At 38.8% G+C, this 22,067-nt stretch overlaps 7 protein-coding genes across 10 annotated transcripts; 5 read left to right on the forward strand and 2 right to left on the reverse strand.

The window, feature by feature from the left end:
• The first annotated feature begins 1,441 nt into the window (after positions 1 to 1,441).
• On the forward strand, positions 1,442 to 2,851 carry LOC129792008 (uncharacterized). Its single transcript, XM_055830721.1, has 4 exons — positions 1,442 to 1,678; positions 1,758 to 1,860; positions 1,944 to 2,144; positions 2,220 to 2,851. Exons 1-4 carry the CDS (start codon positions 1,625 to 1,627, stop codon positions 2,291 to 2,293), a joined length of 432 nt encoding a protein of 143 aa, XP_055686696.1. The 5' UTR covers positions 1,442 to 1,624; the 3' UTR covers positions 2,294 to 2,851.
• Positions 2,852 to 3,688: 837 nt separating this feature from the next.
• LOC129791943 (ganglioside-induced differentiation-associated protein 1) lies at positions 3,689 to 5,589 on the forward strand. Its single transcript, XM_055830622.1, has 3 exons — positions 3,689 to 4,057; positions 4,370 to 4,745; positions 4,822 to 5,589. Exons 1-3 carry the CDS (start codon positions 3,965 to 3,967, stop codon positions 5,310 to 5,312), a joined length of 960 nt encoding a protein of 319 aa, XP_055686597.1. The 5' UTR covers positions 3,689 to 3,964; the 3' UTR covers positions 5,313 to 5,589.
• On the reverse strand, positions 5,448 to 8,268 carry LOC129791931 (acyl-coenzyme A diphosphatase FITM2). Of its 2 annotated transcripts, XM_055830598.1 has the most exons (3): positions 8,163 to 8,268; positions 7,659 to 8,054; positions 5,448 to 7,594 (listed from the first exon to the last, which is right to left on the reverse strand). In XM_055830598.1, the coding sequence occupies exons 2-3, from the start codon at positions 8,049 to 8,051 to the stop codon at positions 6,824 to 6,826; spliced, it is 1,164 nt and encodes a 387-aa protein (XP_055686573.1). In that variant the 5' UTR covers positions 8,052 to 8,054; positions 8,163 to 8,268; the 3' UTR covers positions 5,448 to 6,823. The 2 variants fall into 2 exon arrangements, with proteins under 2 accessions (XP_055686573.1, XP_055686575.1); XM_055830600.1 differs by lacking the exon at positions 8,163 to 8,268 and having other exon boundaries at positions 7,659 to 8,159.
• On the forward strand, positions 8,245 to 12,726 carry LOC129791899 (uncharacterized). Of its 2 annotated transcripts, none has more exons than XM_055830515.1 (4): positions 8,245 to 8,415; positions 9,138 to 9,296; positions 9,360 to 10,030; positions 10,097 to 12,726. In XM_055830515.1, the coding sequence occupies exons 1-4, from the start codon at positions 8,245 to 8,247 to the stop codon at positions 10,509 to 10,511; spliced, it is 1,416 nt and encodes a 471-aa protein (XP_055686490.1). In that variant the 3' UTR covers positions 10,512 to 12,726. The 2 variants fall into 2 exon arrangements, with proteins under 2 accessions (XP_055686490.1, XP_055686492.1); XM_055830517.1 differs by having other exon boundaries at positions 8,305 to 8,415; positions 9,080 to 9,296.
• Positions 12,727 to 13,116: 390 nt separating this feature from the next.
• On the forward strand, positions 13,117 to 16,215 carry LOC129791983 (uncharacterized). Its single transcript, XM_055830682.1, has 2 exons — positions 13,117 to 13,235; positions 15,477 to 16,215. Exons 1-2 carry the CDS (start codon positions 13,212 to 13,214, stop codon positions 16,032 to 16,034), a joined length of 582 nt encoding a protein of 193 aa, XP_055686657.1. The 5' UTR covers positions 13,117 to 13,211; the 3' UTR covers positions 16,035 to 16,215.
• On the reverse strand, positions 15,297 to 17,258 carry LOC129791950 (uncharacterized). The gene is made up of 2 exons (XM_055830632.1): positions 17,166 to 17,258; positions 15,297 to 17,075 (listed from the first exon to the last, which is right to left on the reverse strand). Exon 2 carries the CDS (start codon positions 17,072 to 17,074, stop codon positions 16,211 to 16,213), a length of 864 nt encoding a protein of 287 aa, XP_055686607.1. The 5' UTR covers position 17,075; positions 17,166 to 17,258; the 3' UTR covers positions 15,297 to 16,210.
• Positions 17,259 to 17,490: 232 nt separating this feature from the next.
• Positions 17,491 to 21,888, forward strand: LOC129791932 (1-acyl-sn-glycerol-3-phosphate acyltransferase gamma-like). 2 transcript variants are annotated; one of them, XM_055830601.1, is made up of 6 exons: positions 17,491 to 17,651; positions 18,790 to 18,980; positions 20,589 to 20,923; positions 20,994 to 21,194; positions 21,263 to 21,620; positions 21,691 to 21,888. In XM_055830601.1, the coding sequence occupies exons 2-6, from the start codon at positions 18,800 to 18,802 to the stop codon at positions 21,774 to 21,776; spliced, it is 1,161 nt and encodes a 386-aa protein (XP_055686576.1). In that variant the 5' UTR covers positions 17,491 to 17,651; positions 18,790 to 18,799; the 3' UTR covers positions 21,777 to 21,888. The 2 variants fall into 2 exon arrangements, with proteins under 2 accessions (XP_055686576.1, XP_055686577.1); XM_055830602.1 differs by lacking the exon at positions 17,491 to 17,651 and adding an exon at positions 17,715 to 18,433.
• The last annotated feature ends 179 nt before the right edge of the window (positions 21,889 to 22,067 follow it).

Genomic DNA, 22,067 nt, shown 5'->3' on the forward strand with positions numbered 1-22,067 from the left:
GCAGTTTTTGTTCTTTTATTTTTGTAACTCAAGAGCTGCGGATAAAGATCTACAGCCTTTATGATAATCTAGATTTTGTCGACAGACTGTCTGCCAACAAAATCCAGGTGATCTTTGAACCAAACTGGATTTGGCTTAAGAATTTTTCTCTTTAAACAATCATCGTTACTAGGTAGTGGGACCTCAGATTCAGATTCAGATTTTTTGAGGCGACAACGTATATCGTCATCTGACCACTACGACCAAAAGAAGCCTATTGTGGTAGGTACCCTTGTTATCAGCACTATCCGAAAGACGGGAGAGCCGAAGCATAACCCTCAGTCACAATCCGGCCATTAATTAACCCGATAGCATAACCCTTCGAGGTTTTCAACGGTTATCTAAAGGCCAAAAATCCTCAAACCTTTGACAAAGTTAAAGATGGTTTCCGGTTTTAAGGTCCAGGCATCATACGGATTTAACACATAGGGGGAAATGGGGCAAAATGTTAGAAACTCCAATATCTCAGTAAATATTATTTCGTAATTGTTCTAATTTAGTCAAAAGTTACCTTTTATAACTCTAACTAAGTCTATAAAGTTTAATAATAATTGATCTAATATTTTTGGATTTATTTAAAAAACAAATTTTTCGAGTTTAAAAGTTACTTTGACCTTTCATTTCAATATCGTATTTTGGCGTATTTCTTTGTAATTTTTTTGATCCAAATGCATTTTTTTATAGAGTAACTATTGCTGAACACGAACCTAGTCTAAATTTTTCGCAAAAATATTCCGGGCTTTCCCGTAGAACACTGACACTAAAATACCACTTGGGGCAAAAAGTTAGAAACCGTTTTTAAGGCAGTTAACTTATTTTAAATTTATTATTTTTATTTTTTCCTAGTCAGCACACTTAATACTTATAATTTAGCATGTTATATTACTGGCTATTACTAATATTTAATCTCTTAAAAAATAAAAAGTGAAATTTCGTAAATTTTTCATTTTTTTATTTTCTGTATTTTTTTTATTAAATTTTTTTTCTAATTGTTACACAAATATCTTATTCTCAATTGCTTTTATAATGTCTAGATGAAATAAATTCATAAAATTGAAATTTAAGAACAAAAAACGCACATTAACATTTTGCCCCATGGTTGGGGCAAAAAGTTAGAAGTGCAAGGTTTCGGAAAATGGACTGAAAATGCATTTTACCGTTGAGTTAGAAAATAATCGTCTAAGACAAAGTTGTAGTCTGGAAAATTTCTTATAAGATAGTCGTCATGGGAAAACTCAAATATTTTCAGGGAAATCAGGAAAATGTTTCCTAAAAAACTAATTTTTTGCCCCATGTCCCCCTATGCTCCTAGATATTTGGGACCTACCTTTCCACCTCTATTAGAAACATAAGAAAATAAAGAAATAAAGGAAAAAAAACTCAAACAAATGGTGCGTAATCAAAAATTCCCATCAACACTCCATCTCTTTGGTATAATCTTATCACCTGGAGCGGGGGCTTTAGCATTAAAAATCGATAAAGACACACTGATTTGTTTTAGTGACGAATTTCGTTGTTGAGTAAACTTTCTTCTATTGCGCTGCCTGGACATTCTCTTTACAAGTTAAAAGAGCGAAGACGAGGAATGGGTGAAGTTTATGCGGCAATTGGTGCCGTATTAATTGTTGTTTTAATTGTGGTGAGGATCAAAAGATCTTTCGGATTTATGGGTTCAAAGGTTGTGCTAAAATGTTGATTTTTACGTTCAATCTTTGAAGGCAATTTTTCTGTACAAGCGAAAGAAAATCGGTGGCGGACGACGACAGGGAAATTCCACGACAAGAAGTACAGATGAGGAGCTTGCAGAGCAAAGGAGAAGATGTGAGGTCATACGGAGGTCATGGCTCTTCTGCTTTTCCTAAATCCTTGCTTGTTTGTTTGTTTCCTTTTGATCCTTCCTGTAGATGGAGTCGTAAAGCCGGAAGATCAGGTGCAGCAACCAAGAAGATCAATGAGTCATGCGCGTGATGACACAGCGGCTGTATTTGTGATATCACAAGAGGATGAACGAGGAAATCAACCATCAGCACCAACAGATATTCCCATGCAGCCACGAAGGGTACGAAATCCTCCGCAACAGAGGTTAACGGATGAACAAATAATTGGTGAGATAATTTTATTTTTTTCTTCATTTGAAATTTTAATCCTTAAATTGATAAATTTTCTTTAATTTCTTTCAGGTCTCGATCCTCCCCCGTCGTATGATATTGCCATCACAGAGGCGGAACGCGAGAGGGGACCTCAGGTGAGATAAATTCAACAATCTGCTGAGAAGACTTTTCCATGATTTTTTTTTTCATTCCATTTGTGTGCAATGTACATAGAAGATGAAGTAAATACATTTTTTATCACTCAGAAAAAAAACAAAATATTCTTTCTCTTCTCACCTCTTCTCTTTCAGTAAGTTCCAAAATTTCAGTGATTGCACTGCGTGAGATTAAAATCAGATTATATTTTTTTTTTTTTTGTGAGTAAATTATGAGGCTTCAAAATTACATTTTTATGCCCCAACTGGAGAGTAAAAAATAATTCTTTTGGCCAAGAGAAATTTTAGCAGAAATATAAGCAAAAGAGTCAGAAGTTAAAGGAGTTTAGTCACTAATAGACTGGACAGGTAAAAATCTTACAGAGGAGCACAAAAAAGAATAAGAAATCGCCAAAGAATCTTTCCATTTTCCACTAGAATCAGCTGGGAAAATCGCGATAAAAAATTTTACTCAAAAATGTAAAGTTTGACGTCACTTTTGGGATTTTTAGTCTCTTCCAGGAGAAATCTTCGTAATGTTCTTCCGATGTTTCTTGTTATTTTTAAAATTCATACACTGATAAGGATTGAAAACACAAAAGTGACGTCAATCTTTACATTTTTGAGCATTTTATTAAGTTTTCTCAGCGGATCTCACAATGAGAAATTTCTTTGGCAATTTCTTGTTTCTTTTGATCCTCTATCTATAAGATTTAACTCTGTTCAGATTTGCCCCGAAGAAGGAACTTTTCCATACATCAGTGACTAAACTCCTTCAGAGGTCAAGTTTCTCGATAAATGCGTAAAGCTGCCTAATTTATTATTTTGATCAGTAAAAAATATAATTTTTGAGGTCAAAAAATATTTTTCTGATTAAATGAAGCGTTCTCATGAAAAACAAACTATATAGAATAATTTTCTAATCAAAAACTTTCCCTAAAATTAGAAAAAAATTCTCTTGAGTTTTAAATTTTATTTAATAAAATATTTTCAGCTTAAAGAACGATCGGTGTAGGACTTTTTTGCACTATTTAGAGATGATCCTCTTTCTGTTTTTCTTTTCTACTCCATAGTCCATAAATTGCGCTAATTATTCCACTCCCTCCACTTCTTTCCCCACACAACAATTCAACAATCCACAGTGTGCGTAAAATGAGAATTTTGTCGGTTATTTAGATCGCGATTATTTGTGAAAAACGTGAAAAAAAACCTTCATTGAGTGCTGAGAGAAAAAAAAATCAGTCATAGAGGTAATTTTTTATATGATCCACGCAGCAGCACCAACAAAAAAAAAGCTTCAAGATCACTAAAATATAATTTTTGCTTTTATTGCTGATTTGCTAAGCTCTAGCGCGATCGTCAGAATAAAGTGAATTTTAGAATAAGAATAAAGAGTGTTTCAAAAACTTCCTGCTCGGTCAAAAATCTCGAGCAGACTGTGATCAGTATCGCAGCACTGAAAAGTGAGAGAAGATCGCATTCTTTTGGCGCCACTTCCGTGCATCACGTGATAATCTCCGGTACGAACGATCAGCAAACCCCCAAAGCAAATCAGTTGCGCCTCTGAGACGGGAATTCTTGGATGCGTACTACTTCTGTGCAAAGTATCCGCTGGTACGTGGATCTCATTGGGAGTGCCGTCGGTGAGCAAGAAGAAAAAAAAAAAGAGGAAGAGAGAAAATGTGTCATGAGAAGGTGCCACAGAACATCCCGGAATTGAATGTGGAAGAGCCGGTGCTTTTCTACCATTCCCAGAGCTTCTACTCCCAGAAAGTAAGTTTGTGGATGTTGCAAAATTGTTTGATTTTAATTAAAAAGTTTCATCTCGATCATATGATCGCGTGTGTTGTATTATGCAAGATATCTCACGGAGATGTGAGAGACGTTCAAGGTTTTCCCCCGTAGAAGTGCTGCTTATGAGCAATCCACGGAAAGGTGTCGTCTCTCGCTCCCCAAAAAAAATCTCTTGTGAAGCTCTAAAAATAGGAGATTGAGACAACAACTGTGGAAAGAAAAAAACTAATAAAGAGAAATTCCTGGGATCTTCCCACGCATGTGATCGTTTTTTTTTTCTTTGAATTTCAGGTACTTCTCGTGCTGTACGAGAAGAATATCAACTTCCTTGCGTATGAGGTGAATGTGGCTGCCGGTGAGCAGTACACACCGTGGTTCCTTGACCTCAATCCCAAGGGCGAGGTACCCGTACTCAAAATTGGATCACTCGTCGTCCCAGAATCGGCACAAATCATCAACTATGTGGAAAGGAATTTTCAGCAGGAGCCCCATAGGCGTCTCCTGCCGCGTGATCTCATGCCGCAGCAGGAAAAGAAGATTCTCAGGCTGAGTAATTTGATTAGTAAACTCCCCATTGGTACAATCAGTATGGGTAGCTTCATTCATGCAGACTTTTCACCAAATCCCAAACCACCCTTCATTGCTCCCGTGAGAAGGGCACTTGTCAGTGAGTATTGAATCCTCCTTCTCTCACTCCCCTATTTTTTTGTGTCTGTTTATCCTTAAATTCCTTGCGCTTTCAGCTTCAGATCGTGTCATGAGTAATCAATTGAAATGCTACGCCAAAGATAATCCAATCTATGCTGAGGTACTCCTCCGGAAATCCGATTTCTACGCCCGGAAGCGCGATATTATTTGCAAACGCGACGACTACGTGAAGCTCTTGGGGCGCCTTGAGGAGATCCTTGAGGAAATTGAGAATGAATTGCGATCCCATGGCAATGCAGATTGGTGGTTGTGCTCAAGTCACTTCACCCTCGCAGATTGCTGCCTTGGGATCCTGCTCTATCGCCTCTACGCCCTTGGCCTAGAGGACTATCTGTGGGGGAAGAGACCACACATAGGGGCATACTTTGCGCGCCTCTATGCCCGTGAATCCTTTCTCCGTGCCATTCCATCGCGTATCTCAACCCTCAGGACAATGTGGAATAAGACCCCAGCTAATTACAAGCTGGGTGTTGGTCTTCTCAGTGCTTCATCTGTCATTGCAGCCGTTCTGGCTATGAGGAAGTAATGATCCTTTTCTTTTTACCAAGAAACACAAAGATTATGAAGGATACGAAGTCACAAAGTAAAGAAGCTTCATCCAGAATTGAGCTGCCAAGAAACAAAGTTTCTCCGGAAGTAAATAAGATAAAAAGTCCTCGTCTTCCTTATTTTCAACCCTTTATTCGCATAAAAATTTATTTACAGTCGCAACAAAAAAAAAAACACAACAAAATGAAAGAACACAACATTCCAGAATTATAATAATAGAAATTATAAATTAAAATGAGTTTGAGGAAAGAAAAGTTTGTATTGCAATTTAATTCGGAGAGAGCCGATTCCGGAAGTGATTTGTGGAGGAGTTTGTGTGGTGCAATGCGAAGGAAATACGCAGGATTCTTGAAGATGAATTGTGCAAGGGATGGAGATTTATTTTTTTCTTTTTCTTTTGGAGCTTTTCATGTGCTTTTGTGTCTTATTCAGAGACCCTTAATCAGATGAATTTAAAAAAATATAAATGAGAAGATGCTCAATTTAAGAAATTAATCTGAATTAAATCAAAGAAAAATGATTGAGAGAAGTTTAAATAAAAATTAATGAATCATCAAAATTTTCATTTTTTTATTTCTTTTATAATTTTGATAAAGCTTTTATTTGAGGATTGCGAAAAAATAGGTACCAAAATTGAGATCTTTCGGCGAAAGTCAGCCGTTTGAGGACCTAAAACCGAATAACTATTTTTAGGCTTGAATTTAGTTCCTTTTACGGTTGATTTTAGTCCGGTTTAGGCTTGAATTTACTACGTTTTAAACTTGAATTTACTACCTTTTGGACTTTTGCTCCTCCAATAATTTCGGCTTGAGTTAAATACTTCTCAGATTTGAATTAAGTATTTTCTAGACTTGTATTAAAGTATTTTTTTTAAACATTTTCTTCTCAATTTGAGCCTTATTCATGTAAAATAAAGTAATAAAATCATATTGAATTAACGTTATTCGACTTTAGCCCTAAAATGATCTGATTAAGACGCAAAATCCTAAAAAGGATTAAATTCAAACCCGAAGTGGACTAAATTGAAACCCAAAGCGGACTAAATTTAAGACTTAAATGAACTAAATTTAAGCCCAAAACGGACTATAGAATCAAGCCTGAAAGTTTTAAAAAGTTATATTCGGTTTTTAATCCTCAAACAGCTCACGTGACTAGCCAAAAGATCTCAATTTTATCTTTTTTCCGTCAGATTTTTTAATAAAAAAATTGAAAATTAGTTAAAACACCCGATAAATGTAGAAAATGTCATCCGCCCTCGAAAAAAATAGAAAAACTCCTGGATTCGCTCCTGCTATAGATTGTCCTTATTCACCTGAATCTAACTCTCTAGAGTTCTTTGTTCTTTTCCCTCACAAAATAAACTTTAATTTCTTTCAAAGAATTTCTGCGTATTTTCGAGAATTCATCTTACTTGTGGATAGAGAGAGATAAAGGCACAACCGCCGCAATTCCCACCATTCCCATGATACAACTCCCCACTCACCCCAATCAGTATCGACTTGGTCCGGGTTCGGGGTTCAATCCATTGCTGATGTTTGTGGTGTTTGCTGCTTCGGGTCTCCCCGTGTACAGTGGCATCCCCATGAAACGAGGAATTGGCTTCCCCGTTGACGGATTAATGATCACACTCGGATTCCGGCGCAAGGGAATCGGTTCCGGGCGGGCTTTCTCCTTCTGATAGGCGAATAATCCTTTACCCACGGGATCCGGGAGGATTGTCGGCATGGCATACCAGAAGCGATATGTGAAGAACCACATGAGAATGGCAATAATACCCCCAACAACCTTCTCAATCATCTTGTGGAAGTACAGCATTGTGGACACGAGCATGACGTCCCAGAGAAGCTGAAGGACCGTCATGGCGACAAAGAGGAGGCGCACAATGGGCGTGTAGCGCGTGTAGAGGTAGCTAAGTCGGGCAATTTCGTCATCTTTGAGATTTGTCAGGGGATTCCGGGCAGCTGCGCTGTCCATTGTCGTTCTATTGTGCTCCTCATTGCGCAGATGCTCCTTTATTGCTTCCCAGCAAACAATTGGGCGTGCTTCCTCGATCAGCATGAGGCTGGAGTAGATGAGGATGAATGCATGCCCGGAGATGTCAAAACCATTCCAAAGGTGTCCCGCCTTCAGGCACGTGGGCTTTGTGTCAAATCTACGATCTGTGCATCGTCCCAGAGATGATTCAATGATATTAAACATTGATGTCCACATGTACCACACACCTGTGGCAATTGCAATCCGGACAATATGATGCTTAACCTGAAGAGGAGGGAAAATCATATTGAGAGTCCAAAGAGGGAATTTTCTCAAACAGCCAACTCACCATTCTCTTGGCATCCCCACAGCAGAGGATGTAGGATGTGATGAATGTGTAGGGAATTGTGAGGATTAGCGTCCAGAACCATCCAATTTTCACAAAGTACTGATTAAACAAGTTATCTGACCTTGAGAAGTACGTCCTGGGATAGGGGATAAAGTCCCCAATGAGAGACACGAGGAAGAGGCTGCCCAGGTAGATGGCAACTTTGAGATTTATATCGTAGAAGATGGCTTTCTTGCACACATACAGCACCATCATTGTCAGGACTTCCCACACAGATGTGGGGGCCGTTGTGGGGCGCGTACCCTTTGATTCAGCACGCCCATCGGCAGCTGCACTACCCCGGAAGTTCATATTCTGCCCCGATGGATGAAGTGGACGTCGTTTTGAGACCATTTTCTAATGGGAAATAAAGAATTTTTAACCACAAACTTTCAGCAAAGTCACCTCCACGCACTATTTTCTCCAACTTCATGTGACATCACAATAGGAACAATCACTACTTACCTTTTATTTATTTTTCCTTTGCTTGCATTAAATTTTCTTTCTTCCATCAACTTCTTCCGTCTCGTTTTGTGACATTCGTGGCATGACGTCACACGCGGCTTCGTGTAATTGTGCAAATTCATTGCGCAGAAAAAGCCCATTCGAGTGTAACGCGTGTGGTGCGATGTTGTGGAGAAATCTCCTAGGCAAGGGATTGTGTAAGCCAGCAAGCCTCATTTTCCCACTGGAAGGGATTTTTCCACGAAAATTCACAGTGAGCATAAAGTGGAATAATATCACTCGTAGTAGGCTTAAGCTCTGTACGCGCGGCATGAATGAATGAAAGTGTAGCTAGAAGCATATGCTGCATGGGAGTTCCTTTATAAACAAAAAGGAGAATTTTCCTGTGTGATTGAAAATCCTCTCAAAAGGACTTTTTGTGCAATTTCCAGCGCAACCTTTTGGTGGGGAATTTTCATTTACATCCTCGAGAATCTTTTTATTACACCCAATCAACATGACAAAGTTTATTTGAAGGAGATTTCTCTATTTGTTTTTCAACACAATTTTTCAGAGCCAAATAAACATTCTTATCGCGAAGAATTTTTGCAGAAAAAAATACGGAGATTAGGGCTGGAATTGTCTGTGGAAATTGAGATTTTTCAGCAAGGTAGCCTCTAGATTGCGCTGAAAAATGATTTATTAAATCTTAAGAATCTTAATGATTGAGGTGTACTTAAAAGACATTAAAAAGTCATAAAAAATCATTTTTTTCGTTCTTTCTTTTAATATAAAATTTGATATTCTGCAAAAACAGGCTACAATTTTTTTTTACAAATCAATGAAAATAAATTGTTTGATCATTTGCAATACATATCTGAAATTTCGAATTCCTCAAAATCCCACTTTAATTACACCAATTGGGCCAATTATAACAGCTACTCTATCTGCTCTCTAATCTCCTCGCCACACTCGTGATTCCCGACTGACCGACAGTTCAGTGGCAGAAGGCACCGCGAGATGAAGCACCTCTTTGACTTTAGTGACTTCAACGTTTACGATTCGGAGATTACAAATCTCTCCGTTGGAGCCCCGGGGCCTGACCTCCTTGCACAGTGCTGTGAAATCTTCAAGGAAGCCACTGAGCATCGTCTTGTAAGTCCTCTAAATTCAAATTTTCTTGAAATGAATTCCCACATAAAAATCATTCCTTTGCAGAACTTTGAGAAGGAGAACAACTCCTTCCTCTTCCAGTATGGCCCAACATTGGGTATGAATGACTTTAGGGAAGAGTTGAGTACCTTCCTGACGCGTGAATATGGCTCAGAGGTACAGAAGAAGAGCATTGTTCTCACATCGGGTGCTACAAATGGGCTCCATCACATCCTATCGTGCCTCCTTGACATGAATGCTGTGATCTTTGTCGATGAGGTCACCTACATGATTGCCCTGGAGGCTTTTCAGCAATTCACCGGAATGAAAATCATTCCTGTCCCCTTTCGCGACGATGGCGTGGACATTGGGGAGCTGCGACGTTTGGTGCAACTGCACAAATTCACCCCACATCCGGATAAACTCTTCTGGGGACTCTACTATGCAATTCCCACCTTCCATAATCCCACCGGTGTTACACTGTCGCGGGAAAAATGCCAAAATTTGGTCGCCATGGCGCGAGAATTTGATTTTCTCATTTCCTGCGATGACGTCTACAATCTTCTCTACTACACCGGAGAATCCCCAAAGAGGCTCTTTGCCTATGATAGACAGAGCGATGAAGGCTACAGAGGACACATTATTTCCAATGGGTCCTTTTCAAAAATTCTCTCTCCTGGCATCAGAATTGGATGGATGGAGTGCCCAAAGAGGATTGTGGAAGTTTTCAGGAATAGGTGAAACACTAAAGAATCATTGAGAATCCCTCACGATTTCACCAAAGATTGAATTCTTCCTTCCAGTGGCATCATAAAGAGTGGCGGAGCAATAAACAATTACACATCAGGCATTGTTACGAGTTTACTGCAATTGGGTTTGGCGAAGAAACAACTCACAACATACTGTGCTGCCTACAAGGAACGCATGGAGGCTGTTTGTAAGATTCTTCGGGATGATCTTCCGCCAGAAGTGAAATTTATCCCCCCAACTGGTGGCTACTTTGCCTGGCTCACCTTTCCCCCCACCTTCGATGCTGTGGCCTTCAATCAATTCTGCCAGGAGCATCACAGCGTGATTGCCATTGCAGGCCCCAAATTCTCCCCAATTCAGGCACACCGGAACTGCCTTCGTATCTGTGTTGTCTTCCACAGTGTGGACACAATGCGAAATGCCACACGCCGGCTCTGTGCTGCCTATCGTGCTTTTGTGTCTCGATAAGATTGTGTGAAGATCTTTTTTTTTCTTTCGTTCAAATGCAAACTTTTCACACATTTTCAAGACGGCAAAAAATACAGCTAATTTGTCTCGCACCTCATCAATCGCACCTTTTGCTGTCGCCAATGTGGGATGCGGGAGCGGGGGGAGATGAGAGCTGTTTTGACGAAGACTCAAAAGTGATTAAAGAACCATCGTGAGCTTAGCAAAAGGTCGTTTTATCATCTCTCTGCTAGTCTTCCTTCTCTGTAATTCCCTGCTTATCAGAGCCAAGCGCTTAGAATTTTTTTCAATTCCCTTCTCCACCCAAAAAAATATTCATTGGTACCCTGAGAGAACATCCAAAAATCCCCCAAGTTTCCGCCAAAACAATTGCTTACATTCATGTAATTACCGTGTAGAGAGAGAGACGTTTCTGCTATCCAGTCATTAAGACGAGCGGACGGGGAGTGTGTGGAAAAAACGGGCAATTGTGGAGCCGAATGGTCATTCGATGGGTACTTCGAGTTGTCTTCGGGCCCCCCATCTATCGCTCCATGGCACTTTGTGGCGATTAGCACACAATTCCACGAGCTAGGAGAATGAAGAGACTCCGCAGAATGACTTTGACACCAATGCCCAGACCTCTTGATAGCCATACAGGACTGATAATATTTTTTGCATTTTATAAATATTTGTTATGGGAAGAGATCATTAAGAAATTGAAAATTAATAAAATATTCCGATCTACACTACCCTCAAAAAGTTTTCAGGTGAGCCAAAAAGGTCAATCGATTTTCATCATTTTCATATATAAATCACACAAATCGGTTCTGCACAAAAAAAATTACGTTATAAAAGATTCAACTTGATGGATTTGTATTAAATTATTTTTAAAATTTAGAGAACATGAGTAGCTACCATTTGAATCTGAATTTATTCAAAGCGGTCAAGCAAAACCAGAGATAAAACAACAACAACAACAACACACATAGCCATTTGTCCCATTACTGGGGTTGGCTTCTCACACACAAATTTTGGCTTTGATTTTAATGACCGGCTGTCGACCTGACGTCAACCTCAGAGAGGCACTTTTGTTGCATTGTGACTTTGTGTTAGGAATATTCCTCATTCATAAGTTTTTATCACAAGCAACGGTGCAGAGCAGTCAATATCAGTTCAAGAGTTGCCTCTCGTTGTAATATTGCACTGGTGGGAACGAGTGGGGGCATTCCTGACCGAATGAGAGCTTTTTTCATATCTGCATTACAGCCAATCGAACACCACCGAGTCTCGAACCCGCCGACCCTCCCAGGGACAGAGCAAACGGACACTGGGACCGTCTGCTTTGCCACTGCTCTACTAGCAAAACCAGAGATATAATCAAAAATGTATTTTCTGGATCGATTTTCAAAAATTCACCAGATTTAGAAAGGGAATTAAAATACCTTTCAAAAAATCATCTATTTGCTAAAATCGGTCCACTAGCGGTCGATATGGAAGGGATTAAAGTGAAATTTTCAAAAAGTGTATAGATTTACCAAAATGGCTGCCAAAAACTAACGGCTTGACCGATTTTTAAAAATCTACCAATCTTTGAAGACTGAGATATGTACCTTTCTAAAACTAGTGGATTTTTGAAAATCGCTTTACTACAGCCGGAGTTTATAGCCACTTTAAATATCCTTAAGACTGGAGGATCGAAGTTTCTAACCTCAAAAGATTGACCTTCATTTTCTCTTAAAAGAAAATATTTTTCCAATTTTTCTTTCGACGATCTTGAAGTAAAAGAACTTCCAAACACACAGATGTAGAAATTATCACGATATTTTTAAGAGATTTTATTCTATGACGATTTAAAAAATATCCAGTTGGCCACTGTGGCCAGCAAAATCCTCCAAGGGTTAAAAAAAACACCATTTTTGCATAACCGGAAACTTTTTGAGGGTAGTGTATACTGTGAGGGAGGAAACAGTTAAAAGAAATTTCTTTTTGGCAAAATATTTCTTTAAAAATATCTTTCACTTGCCTAACTGTTGTTATTTAAGTAGTATAAATAAGGTTTAATTAAAAGCCATGAAAGGGAGTTTAGAACAAGCTTAGAACGAGTTTAGAATATTGCACGAATTTTATATAAAAAAAAAATTAAGGCAAAAAACTTTTATTTTCAAGTTTTTTTTTATTCTAAAAAAGCAAATTATAAAATAATTATTTAATTAATAAAATTATAATTAAAGTCCTTCAGGATTTTTTTTTCTTACTGAGAAAGCTTTCCTGGTTTTATCTATCAGTCTGGTACAAATGGCTTTTTCACAGTGGGTACCACACACCGTGGTGCGCCTGTATTGTGTGCTCAGACTTTGCAAGTTTTTCCCCAAGTTCCCCAAAAAATTTTCGCAGTTACTGCCAAAGTGCCTCCCAATCCAGTCTTATTCGGCAGCCAGAAAGACAAATTGTGTGTATCTGTGAGATTACCAAGAATAAGAAGTGAATACAAAAAAAATAAGCCCCAAAACGCAATTGAGGAGACTTGTATTGATCATAATTATTATCGTGTTCGTGAAACTGGAAAACCGCCCGTGAGGCACGAATAAGAATAAGAAAAAAAAATATGTGAACTCACCTTCCTGGACGGAAGTGCTTGGGATCCGAGCCAACAACACACAAACATCAGCCCTCCCTTCCCATTGAGTTCTCTATAGAAAAAGGATCAAGAACAGAATTATGGGCATCTCCTGGCGCAATCAGGTTTGTTTCTTCGCCTTCCCCTTCCCCCTTCTGCGTCGTGTATTTTGTGCCATCGCCACTGCTTCATTCAATTCTAAATAACATTCCCCGGTATGGTCAAAAGGTGCTCAACTTGCGAGCTCTGTTGAATATTTTAATTAATGCCTCACACCAAATTGGAGAGAATTGAAGGAAAAAAAAAGCTACACAGACATTCTCATGCACCTTTTTCCTCTCTCTCTTTACGTTCTTTTTGTGTCTTTCTTCCCCACTTTTCTCCAACTTTTGTGCGCTTTCCTATTTTTTTTTTATTTCCCCAATTTTGCAGTGAATTTCTTAAGTTAACAAAGAAGAAAAAAACCAAAAAAATATTCCCAAAAAAAAATGTGATCATCGGAACGTAATGAAAAGTTCTAAAAATTGCAGCACAATGTTGCCAAAGCCTTGAGAATTATTTCTTTTGAGAAAAATAACAAAAAAAAATCTCTTTACGGCTCTTAATGTTATTGCATTGTTATCTGATAAAAAAAAGATAAAACAAATAAAGTGATAAGAAAAATGATTTTTCATCAATTTATGCTCGTGTATTATCAATTTTCTTTTTTGGTAAAATCTTAAGCATCAATAGAAATTATTCAAAGATTTTTTTTAAAATAATATTTTCATAGAAAGTTTTACAAAAATTGCGCAAAATTGCGAAATTCTTTGGGAAATTTTATCGCAGACTGCGCAAATTTGATAAAAGCTGAGATAATAATGTTTTTTTATTCCTTTTATTCAGTCTTCAAGTAAATAGCTTATTTTTAAATACTTTATTTTGGAAAGAAGAATTTATTGAATTTATAAAAGATTTCCAAAAATCCTTTGATATTCATTGAATTGATAAATAAATTTGCAAATTAATGGTTCTATCAAAGTTATTAGTCTAATGTGAAGGAAAATCGTCGGAATACGTCTTATCTACATAAGTTATTAGTCTAAACCTCTATTTAAATGGCCAACCCGTAGAAATTAGGTTTAATTGAGGACCTCAAAAAAGAGAATCTTAGAATATATTAAGAATTGTTTTTAAAAAATTGAGGCTCAAATCTTTATTACTTAGAAGCTACACAATTTTTGGTCTTTTCCCGTGGCAAAATTCACTAGTTAGTTAGTCTTAAAATTTCTTTTAAAAAAATACTCAAATTTTCTTAAGCCATCTTAAGATTTCTTAATTCAGGTAAAATCGGACTAAATGTACATTTTTCGATTCCCGAACACAATCAGGAAAAATCTTCGGAAAAGATTAATTAAGCCCGATTTGGCCTGACTTAAGAAGCCTTAAGAATTGTTTAAAAGATCTTTAGAAATCATCAGTTTTTTTAAAGAAAACTTGAGACATTTTTTAGGAAACTTGAGACAATCTTAAGCAAACATAAATATTTCATAAGATGTCTTAAGTTTTCTTAAAAGAGACAAAAGAATACTTTATTTTTCTTAAGTTAGAATTTCTTAAGTTTTTTAAGTGAAAGTTAAGAGTTCTGAAGGTTTTTTATAAGATTTATTAGATTTTCTTAAGAAAAACTTGTTTTATAAGTCAGGCTAAATGCATTTTTCGAAAGATTTTTACAAATTTAGAAGCCCAAAGTAGATCAGAAAAAATCTTAGAAAATATTCATTTAGCTCGATTCAGCTTCATTTAAGAAATTTTAATTTTCGCTTAAGAAATCTTTAGAGATCCTTAAGAAAATTTTTAAAATCATTAATTTTCCCTAAGAAAAATTGAGAAGTTCTTAAAGAAATTTAAAAAAAACTTAAGAAATCTTAAGACTGTCTGACTATGTGAATTTCAGGAATTTCACCCCCAGAGAAAAACAAATCCCTAAAATTTAATTTTAAGAATTAATTAAAAACTTTCGAAAATTCTTATTTTTCGTTCTAAAATCAAGCACATAGCAAGTAAAATTCGTAAACGTCGTCATTGTCCAGCAATATTTGTGATAAGATTGCACGTCCACCGAATTTAGAAGATAATTGAAGTTAAGACTCAAAAGATAAAAGGGCTAAATGTCTGATAAAAGAAAAATAAAAAGACGAAGAATCTTTTCTTTTTGTTTTTTTTTTGTGAGGAAAATCTTTGAAGAGAGCTACGTGTGTTGAGCACAGAAAAATGAGCAAAAAAACAGCGACTAAATAAATCTTTTTTTGACGCACTTACCGCTTCTCCGCTGAAGATGTGTGCAAATAATGAATGATGGGGGTTTGCTGTCTCTTCACACACAGAGATTCATCACTACCACGAGCAAAGATCTGGAGACTGGTGAGATTGAGACGCACATCGTGCCACAGACGCCGGATTTGTTTGACCAAGAGACCGGTGAGCTGAATGCATTTGCATTTCGCAAGACAAAATTCAACATCCCCCGGGCGTGTCTGCAGCAGTACGACGAGGACCCCAATCGGCCAAGGTGCACGTCCAATGATGTGTATACCCTGACAAACAAGGAGCGCGTGATGAACCTCAAGGAGGAGATTATTTTGGGCTACAACAAGACATCCCATCGGATGTTCCTCATTCCGTCGCTTTTCTTCTTCTTCAAGCTCACCGCGATCTTCATCATCTTCCTCGAGACACTCCTGCACATCTGGGCACATCGTCGTAATTCACGCAATACGAATCCCTGCATCTACTTCCGCAGCCCCCTGCACGTAGTATCGTCCCAATTTTGCGCCATTTGTCGCAGTGAGTCCTCCATGAAGCGCGTTAAGATGATCCAGGATGAGAGAATACGCATCCGGCGACTTCATCAATTTGATTTTGTCACCCGAACACTCACCTAAACTACCCCCTCCCCCCTTCCACCCGGTTATTTGGTCTCTTCCTCTTCTTCTTTCAAATTTAACCGCGACATTAATTTTTGTTTTCAAGTGAATTATTCTTTTTTTTTGTATTTCGCCGGCGTGTTTTGTGAATAACATTAATAAAAAGAAAGAGAGAAAAAAAATAAATCGTTGAACTATTTTTGCTGTTTTCCCGCCTTTTTGCCCTTCTTGACCTTCTTCCGGAAGGCAATTTTGGACGTGAGCTGTCGCTGGAATTCTATCATGAAGGTAATTTCTTTCCCGAACCTTGCTTCGGTTTTTCTATCCCCTTCGCGTATCTTCACCTTCCGGATGACTGCAATTTGCTCCTGCACACAGGTACATAGTTCATCCCTCAATCGCTGCAACAGTGGATCCTTCTGCGCTGCACTGAGATGGGGGTATTGCTGTCTGTACTCGGGATTGTGAACTTCACACCATTTGTGAGTCTCGAGGAGTTTCAGTAGGCATCGCATGAAGAAAATTTCCTTGTTCAGCAGATTCTTCCTGTTAGGATTCACTTCCAGTTTTGCATCTTGCTTAATTTCATCCCAATTCTTCAGCACCTTCATCTTGACATTCTTTACGAGCTTCCACAGATGAAGTTTCTTCCCGTAATCATCATCTTTGCCAACTTTTTCAAACACTTCTGGCTCTTTTCTTGGGATTTTCTTCCCTTTCGAGATTTTCTTTGACCCCTTTGTGGCCTTTTGGGGCTTCTTCCTTTTCCCCTGAGCACTGCTAGCCTCTAGTAGCAATGTTGGGAGTATTTCCTGATCACCAATTTTTACTCTTGTCTTGGCAACATCTGATGCCTCCTCGGGGGTTCTGAATGTAACAACAGCTGTTATCCCAGAGGGTTTAGCCTGCAGAACAAAATCCACTGCACTGGGAAAGACTCCATGGAGATCGAGATTACCTTCGGTGATATTCTTCACGATGATACTGTTTGTTTTGGGCAGAAAAACTTCCTGACTCTGTTCAGTTTTGATTTCTTGGAACAAATCTCGCAAGGACATCCTGGAAAATCAGTAATAGACAATCTTTAGTATCCTTAATATCTTTAGGGAGACGTGTAATGATTTCTTGCGGGGAAAATTTTCAAATTACCTGGAGATTTTGTGAAAATTCTCTTGCGAAGGAAAATCAAAATAATCCGTCGGATCCGTCACAAAAGCACGTGGATTGTGGCGCTGTAGTTAGCTAGGAGGTGGTGACAAAAAGAGGAAGGAAAGTTGATTTTAAAAATTTCTTATTTTTTATGTGAAAAATATTAAGATTTTAACACGAACCATTAAAAATCAATATAAAAACTAAGAATAATTTTTTTGGTAAATAAGAGATTAGAGATTTTTTTGCGTGATAAAGATTATGGATGTTTGATAGAATTGTGAAGAAATTTTTAACAGTGTAGTTGCATTAACCTCCTTGAGTGATACCAGCGCCCTCTTAGACAGTGTTGAATGGAGCCAGTCGTGGTTTGTTTTTTGTGAATTTTACTCGATTTTTAGCTTCAGGTGCGAAAGGGCAGCGATAAAAACATCCCATAGAGTGCTATCTTTTCCCCAAATCTCCGTTCCATCGGCACAGAAACGTGTAAGTAGTGTTCCGGGGATGGTTAGTTTTCCTTTTATCCCCCAAAATCCTGCTGTGACGTAATTGCAGCTGAGGAGGACCTATTCCCAGGAAAGCCTGGGAAATTTTTCTCATCTGGACACATTGATTGTCCCTATGGTGACTGCAGAAGGTCGCCTTGGGGCATAGGGGAGGCAGTGGAATGTGTGCAACAGGGGTTGTTTTGTGATTTTAAGCACCAAAAATACTTTGTGCAACATGTTGCTTTTGTGTGTGTGGGGTGATATTTATGACCTCTTCACCTGATGTCAGCCCACCCAGAGTGCACGAAAATCACGGAGAGAAAGTGCACGGAGCAGTGGCAGTGAGAATGAGGCTATGGGCTGATCAAAGAGCAAGAGAGAACACAGAGAGAAAGGCATTCGCGGAGAGAATTGAGCTTGAAGATGGAACTTTGACCCCTTTTTTTCTACTACAAAGCTGCTACGCTCATTCCCTACACACCATCACGTTTTGCACGGTATCAGAAAGGAATTCCATGTGTGGGGAAAATTAACAAACTAATCCCACCGTGAAGCCCGTGTGACAAGATAGCAAAGAGGGGAGAAAAGTTCCCCTTGTGCGGGAGGAGGATTGCGTAATCCGCGGGGGTACAGAGTTCAGCGTGAAGAGAGAAGAGAACAGGAAAGTGTTGCTGGTGTATTTGTCCCCATGTGAGGCCATCAAGTTACCAGCTGGTGGATTTTATAGAGTTGTTTGGACGAATGTAATTAGCTGGTGCTCTGCTCTGGACGGTCTATAAGGTGTGTGGAGAGTCCGACCGACCGTGTCTTGGTCAATTCATCGAGCTATCAATAATTAATTGCACACTGTGTGAACTGAACACGCCACTATGGAGTGCGCGATGCAATGTCAACAAGGCATCGAAGAATAGGGGGGACTTATGCAATGCTGGCGCAAGCCTGCCTCAAGCGGAATTTAGCCGCGTAATCATAAATTGACGAGATGATTGAGACGCAGCAGATTCCCACAGACCCCACTGAATTGTTCCGATGACCCCAATGGGGGCACAAATCAGCCACTGAGGGGTCACGCAGGTCTTCCTGATAATCTCAAAATGAGTTTGATTTCCTTTTTTCTTTTGCTTTTTCCTTAACAGAAGCTGCATCATGAGCTGGTTGAAGCAAATAAAACAATCAACGCCGATTCACCTTTGCCTGGCTGTTACCTTCTTCACCTCCGGCCTCGTCATCAACGCCACACAGCTGGTGCTCTTCGTCACGGTGAAGCCCTTCAATAAAACCCTCTACCGCTCTCTCATGTACTACCTTTGCTACTCACTCTACAGCCGTAAGTTCAATTCATTCATACTCTTATTTTCCATGACCCTGAACGAGTTCTTTAGCAGGCCCAACTCCAAACAAAACGTCGTCTGTTTGTGGCCACACAGTTCAATAATAAATTCAAGCACCTCATCGCCGCGTAATCATTCCAAAAATAAAACTCCTAAAACTTTTTTTTTCCAAACAAATTTTCTTTGTATTATTCCTCAAACCGTGTAATTGCCATCAATGAACAATCTTTCTCTTGTTGCGTGTGAGACAAAAAGTATACTAAAAGCTGTTTTTTTTTGCTCACAAAGTCTAGAGGAGATAATAAAAATCTCCAGGTGGAGTACTTTGAGGTTTACGAGCAAATGGGGTCGTTAGAAAAAAAAAAGCTCACGATCAGAATAATTTAAAGATCAATAAAATGAAGAATAAAATAGACAAAAAGCTCCGGAAAATTAGTTCATTTTTTGTAAGTTTATTGAAAAAAAAAACTTTCTTATTTAATCAGGTGTTAAATAATATTCCTCTTTTGATTGAATAACAAATTCTTCAACACATAAAAATTTCTTTTACAACAAATTCAGTTATTTCGTTGAAAAACCTTTTAAAAAGTCAATCATAACGCGTTCAGTTATAAGAGTTGGTGTCCCACAAGGTGTAGAAGTTAGTTTATGCGTTGTAATACGATTTGTGAGCAATATTAGTAGACAAAGCAAAAATTTTTTTTGGGAAATTCAGTTGAGCAAGAATTTTTTAAATGGCCATATTTTCTAAACGGCTACATAGAATTTCTTCATTTTCGGAAGGGTGACAGATATTGAGTCAGGCTACAATATATCAAAATTTAAAGGAAAACGATTACAGATGTTCGGAGAGATTGCCCCTTAAAGTTACTCGGGTAGATACTGACGGAAATTTAATGTTTTTGGTGTTTTAGGAACAAATCCTTCCGAATTGCGTCAGCCAAGGGACGGTAGGTCAACCCAAACACATCCTTTCAATTTTAGGGGCCCCTAAAATTGAAAGGATGTGTTTGGGTTGACCTACCGTCCCTTGGCTGACGCAATTCGGAAGGATTTGTTCCTAAAACACCAAAAACCTTAAAGTTAGGCAATTTTTGTTTTTGATTTTAGCGCCTTTTTCGGCCATTTTTGGAACTTGGAATGTTCTAGACAGTTGTAGAGCTTCTTGAAACCTTTCATTTAAGCTTGAGTTGATCAAAATCGGTCAAGCCGTTCTTGCTTTAGGCCGCCATATTTTCTAAACGGCTTGACCGATTTTCAAGTATGAATTATCGATGAAAATGTCTCACTGAGCTCTACAAGATACTAAAATTTCAGACCTCTAGCTGTAAGGGAAGTGGTTGACAGTAGTTCAAAATGGCGGACGGCGGCCATCTTGAATTTTGAAAATGCGAAAAAATGAAATTTTACACCCACATTTCTATAGAAAACTTCGAACCGAAAGTTTCTATCTCTCGCCGTTCTCGAGCTATAAGGCAATGTTTAGGCCACCGTTCGGCAAGCCGGCATCTCGAATGTCTAAAACGTGCTCATACCAACTTTGAGCCCGATCTGAGATGGTCGGTTTGTCCAACTAATTATTTCTTATTCTCATTTTTTTTTAGAAATTGTGTTCCTCACCGATTGGTGGTCAAACAGCCGCCTTATCCTGTACATTGATCCAGAGGCCCTGAAGAAGTATTTTGGGCAGGAGCACGTGATTAGCCTCATGAACCACACGTATGAAATTGATTGGCTCATTGGGTGGTCGTTTTGTGATAAAATTCGCGTCCTGGGAAATTGCAAGGCCTACGCCAAGAAGGTCATCCAGTTCCTCCCTATCATTGGATGGGCGTGGAAGTTCTCGGAATTTGTATTCCTCGAGAGATCCTTTGACAAAGACAGAGAACTCATTGGGAGACAATTGGCCAATCTTCTCGCCTATCCAGATCCCATATTTGTGAGTCTTTGGCAAAAATTTCGATCTTCAGAGGAAGAGGAGAAATTCCAACGTTTTGTGTTCCTTTCAGCTTCTGTTGACGCCCGAGGGAACGAGATTCACAAAGTCCAAGCACGAAGCATCAGTGAAGTTTGCCAAGGAGAAAGGACTCATACCTCTTGCTCATCATCTCATTCCACGTTCCCGGGGATTTACAACGAGTTTACCACACTTAAGGGATAAATGTCCGGGGATTCTTGATGTTCAGCTGGCATTTAAAGTTGATGACAAGGTGAGAGAGAGAGAGAGATTTTTCTAAATTGAGTGGATTTTTCTAGACGATAAAATGTTGAATTTCAGATTGCCCCAACAGTGTCGAATCTTCTGTGCGGGAGAAGTGTAACGGGGTACATGTACATCAATCGAATTGACATGAGGGAAGTTCCGGAGAAGGAAGAGGAGGCCGCAGAGTGGCTTCAGGAGCTCTTCAGGCAGAAAGATCGAATGCAGGAGAGTTTCCACAAAACAGGTGACTTTTTCGCCACATCTGGGGTCCCGCGTGTGCCGCAGCATGAGTTTAAGCCACGCCTGTCGACACTCCTCAATACCGCCGGATGGGCTGTTGTCACCATCACCCCAATGACCTACTATTTGGCCAAAATGCTCCTCAGTGGCGAGATACTTTTCTTCTCAATTGGTGCTGGAATACTCTTAACTTGTAAGGATAAATCTACAGAGAAAATGACTTTTCTTTTAATATAAATTTCTGATAATTTTCCTGTTTTCAGTCCATATTTTGCTGCAAAAGGCAATTGGGATGTCGAAAATCAGCAAAGGATCAACGTACGGGGCCACCCAGACGAATCATCAGTAGGTGCATCGTACGGGCAGGGGCGCAGGGAGCCTCAGAAAACTGTACAAAATGTTATATATTTTGTATGTTCTGTACAATTTAATTTTATTTTCGATGCGAGCTTCCTTGGAAATGATCTTAGTTTTATTTTCCACGCCTGCGATGATTTCTTTTTCCTCCCAAAAATGATGAAATTACGGGAAAATTGTGGAAATTCAAATTTCCAACTTTCCCGCCGGACCAATATGTTTCAATGGCAAAATTATCCGTCAAAACATTCAAGCAACATTTCACAAAGTTTTCTTTATTTCA

The sequence above is a fragment of the Lutzomyia longipalpis genome, chromosome 3 (assembly GCF_024334085.1).
Source record: "Lutzomyia longipalpis isolate SR_M1_2022 chromosome 3, ASM2433408v1".
In the NCBI taxonomy this organism is placed as follows: domain Eukaryota; kingdom Metazoa; phylum Arthropoda; class Insecta; order Diptera; family Psychodidae; genus Lutzomyia; species Lutzomyia longipalpis.

What these genes read in the sequence shown, in the direction of transcription:
- LOC129791943 (XM_055830622.1), top strand. Translation starts at nt 3,965, where the DNA reads ATGTGTCATGAGAAGGTGCCACAGAACATCCCGGAATTGAATGTGGAA. An exon ending in AGAGCTTCTACTCCCAGAAA is followed by an intron (nt 4,058 to 4,369) that starts GTAAGTTTGTGG and finishes TTTGAATTTCAG; the next exon opens with GTACTTCTCGTGCTGTACGA. An exon ending in CGTGAGAAGGGCACTTGTCA is followed by an intron (nt 4,746 to 4,821) that starts GTGAGTATTGAA and finishes TTGCGCTTTCAG; the next exon opens with CTTCAGATCGTGTCATGAGT.
- LOC129791950 (XM_055830632.1), bottom strand. Translation starts at nt 17,074, where the DNA reads ATGTCCTTGCGAGATTTGTTCCAAGAAATCAAAACTGAACAGAGTCAG.
- LOC129791931 (XM_055830598.1), bottom strand. Translation starts at nt 8,051, where the DNA reads ATGGTCTCAAAACGACGTCCACTTCATCCATCGGGGCAGAATATGAAC. An exon ending in GTGGGGATGCCAAGAGAATG is followed by an intron (nt 7,595 to 7,658) that starts GTGAGTTGGCTG and finishes CCTCCTCTTCAG; the next exon opens with GTTAAGCATCATATTGTCCG.
- LOC129792008 (XM_055830721.1), top strand. Translation starts at nt 1,625, where the DNA reads ATGGGTGAAGTTTATGCGGCAATTGGTGCCGTATTAATTGTTGTTTTA. An exon ending in TAATTGTTGTTTTAATTGTG is followed by an intron (nt 1,679 to 1,757) that starts GTGAGGATCAAA and finishes CAATCTTTGAAG; the next exon opens with GCAATTTTTCTGTACAAGCG. An exon ending in AACGGATGAACAAATAATTG is followed by an intron (nt 2,145 to 2,219) that starts GTGAGATAATTT and finishes AATTTCTTTCAG; the next exon opens with GTCTCGATCCTCCCCCGTCG.
- LOC129791932 (XM_055830601.1), top strand. Translation starts at nt 18,800, where the DNA reads ATGAGCTGGTTGAAGCAAATAAAACAATCAACGCCGATTCACCTTTGC. An exon ending in CCTATCCAGATCCCATATTT is followed by an intron (nt 20,924 to 20,993) that starts GTGAGTCTTTGG and finishes TGTTCCTTTCAG; the next exon opens with CTTCTGTTGACGCCCGAGGG. An exon ending in TGCTGGAATACTCTTAACTT is followed by an intron (nt 21,621 to 21,690) that starts GTAAGGATAAAT and finishes TCCTGTTTTCAG; the next exon opens with TCCATATTTTGCTGCAAAAG.
- LOC129791899 (XM_055830515.1), top strand. Translation starts at nt 8,245, where the DNA reads ATGACGTCACACGCGGCTTCGTGTAATTGTGCAAATTCATTGCGCAGA. An exon ending in TTTTTCCACGAAAATTCACA is followed by an intron (nt 8,416 to 9,137) that starts GTGAGCATAAAG and finishes ACTGACCGACAG; the next exon opens with TTCAGTGGCAGAAGGCACCG. An exon ending in AAGCCACTGAGCATCGTCTT is followed by an intron (nt 9,297 to 9,359) that starts GTAAGTCCTCTA and finishes ATTCCTTTGCAG; the next exon opens with AACTTTGAGAAGGAGAACAA.
- LOC129791983 (XM_055830682.1), top strand. Translation starts at nt 13,212, where the DNA reads ATGGGCATCTCCTGGCGCAATCAG. An exon ending in GCATCTCCTGGCGCAATCAG is followed by an intron (nt 13,236 to 15,476) that starts GTTTGTTTCTTC and finishes CTTCACACACAG; the next exon opens with AGATTCATCACTACCACGAG.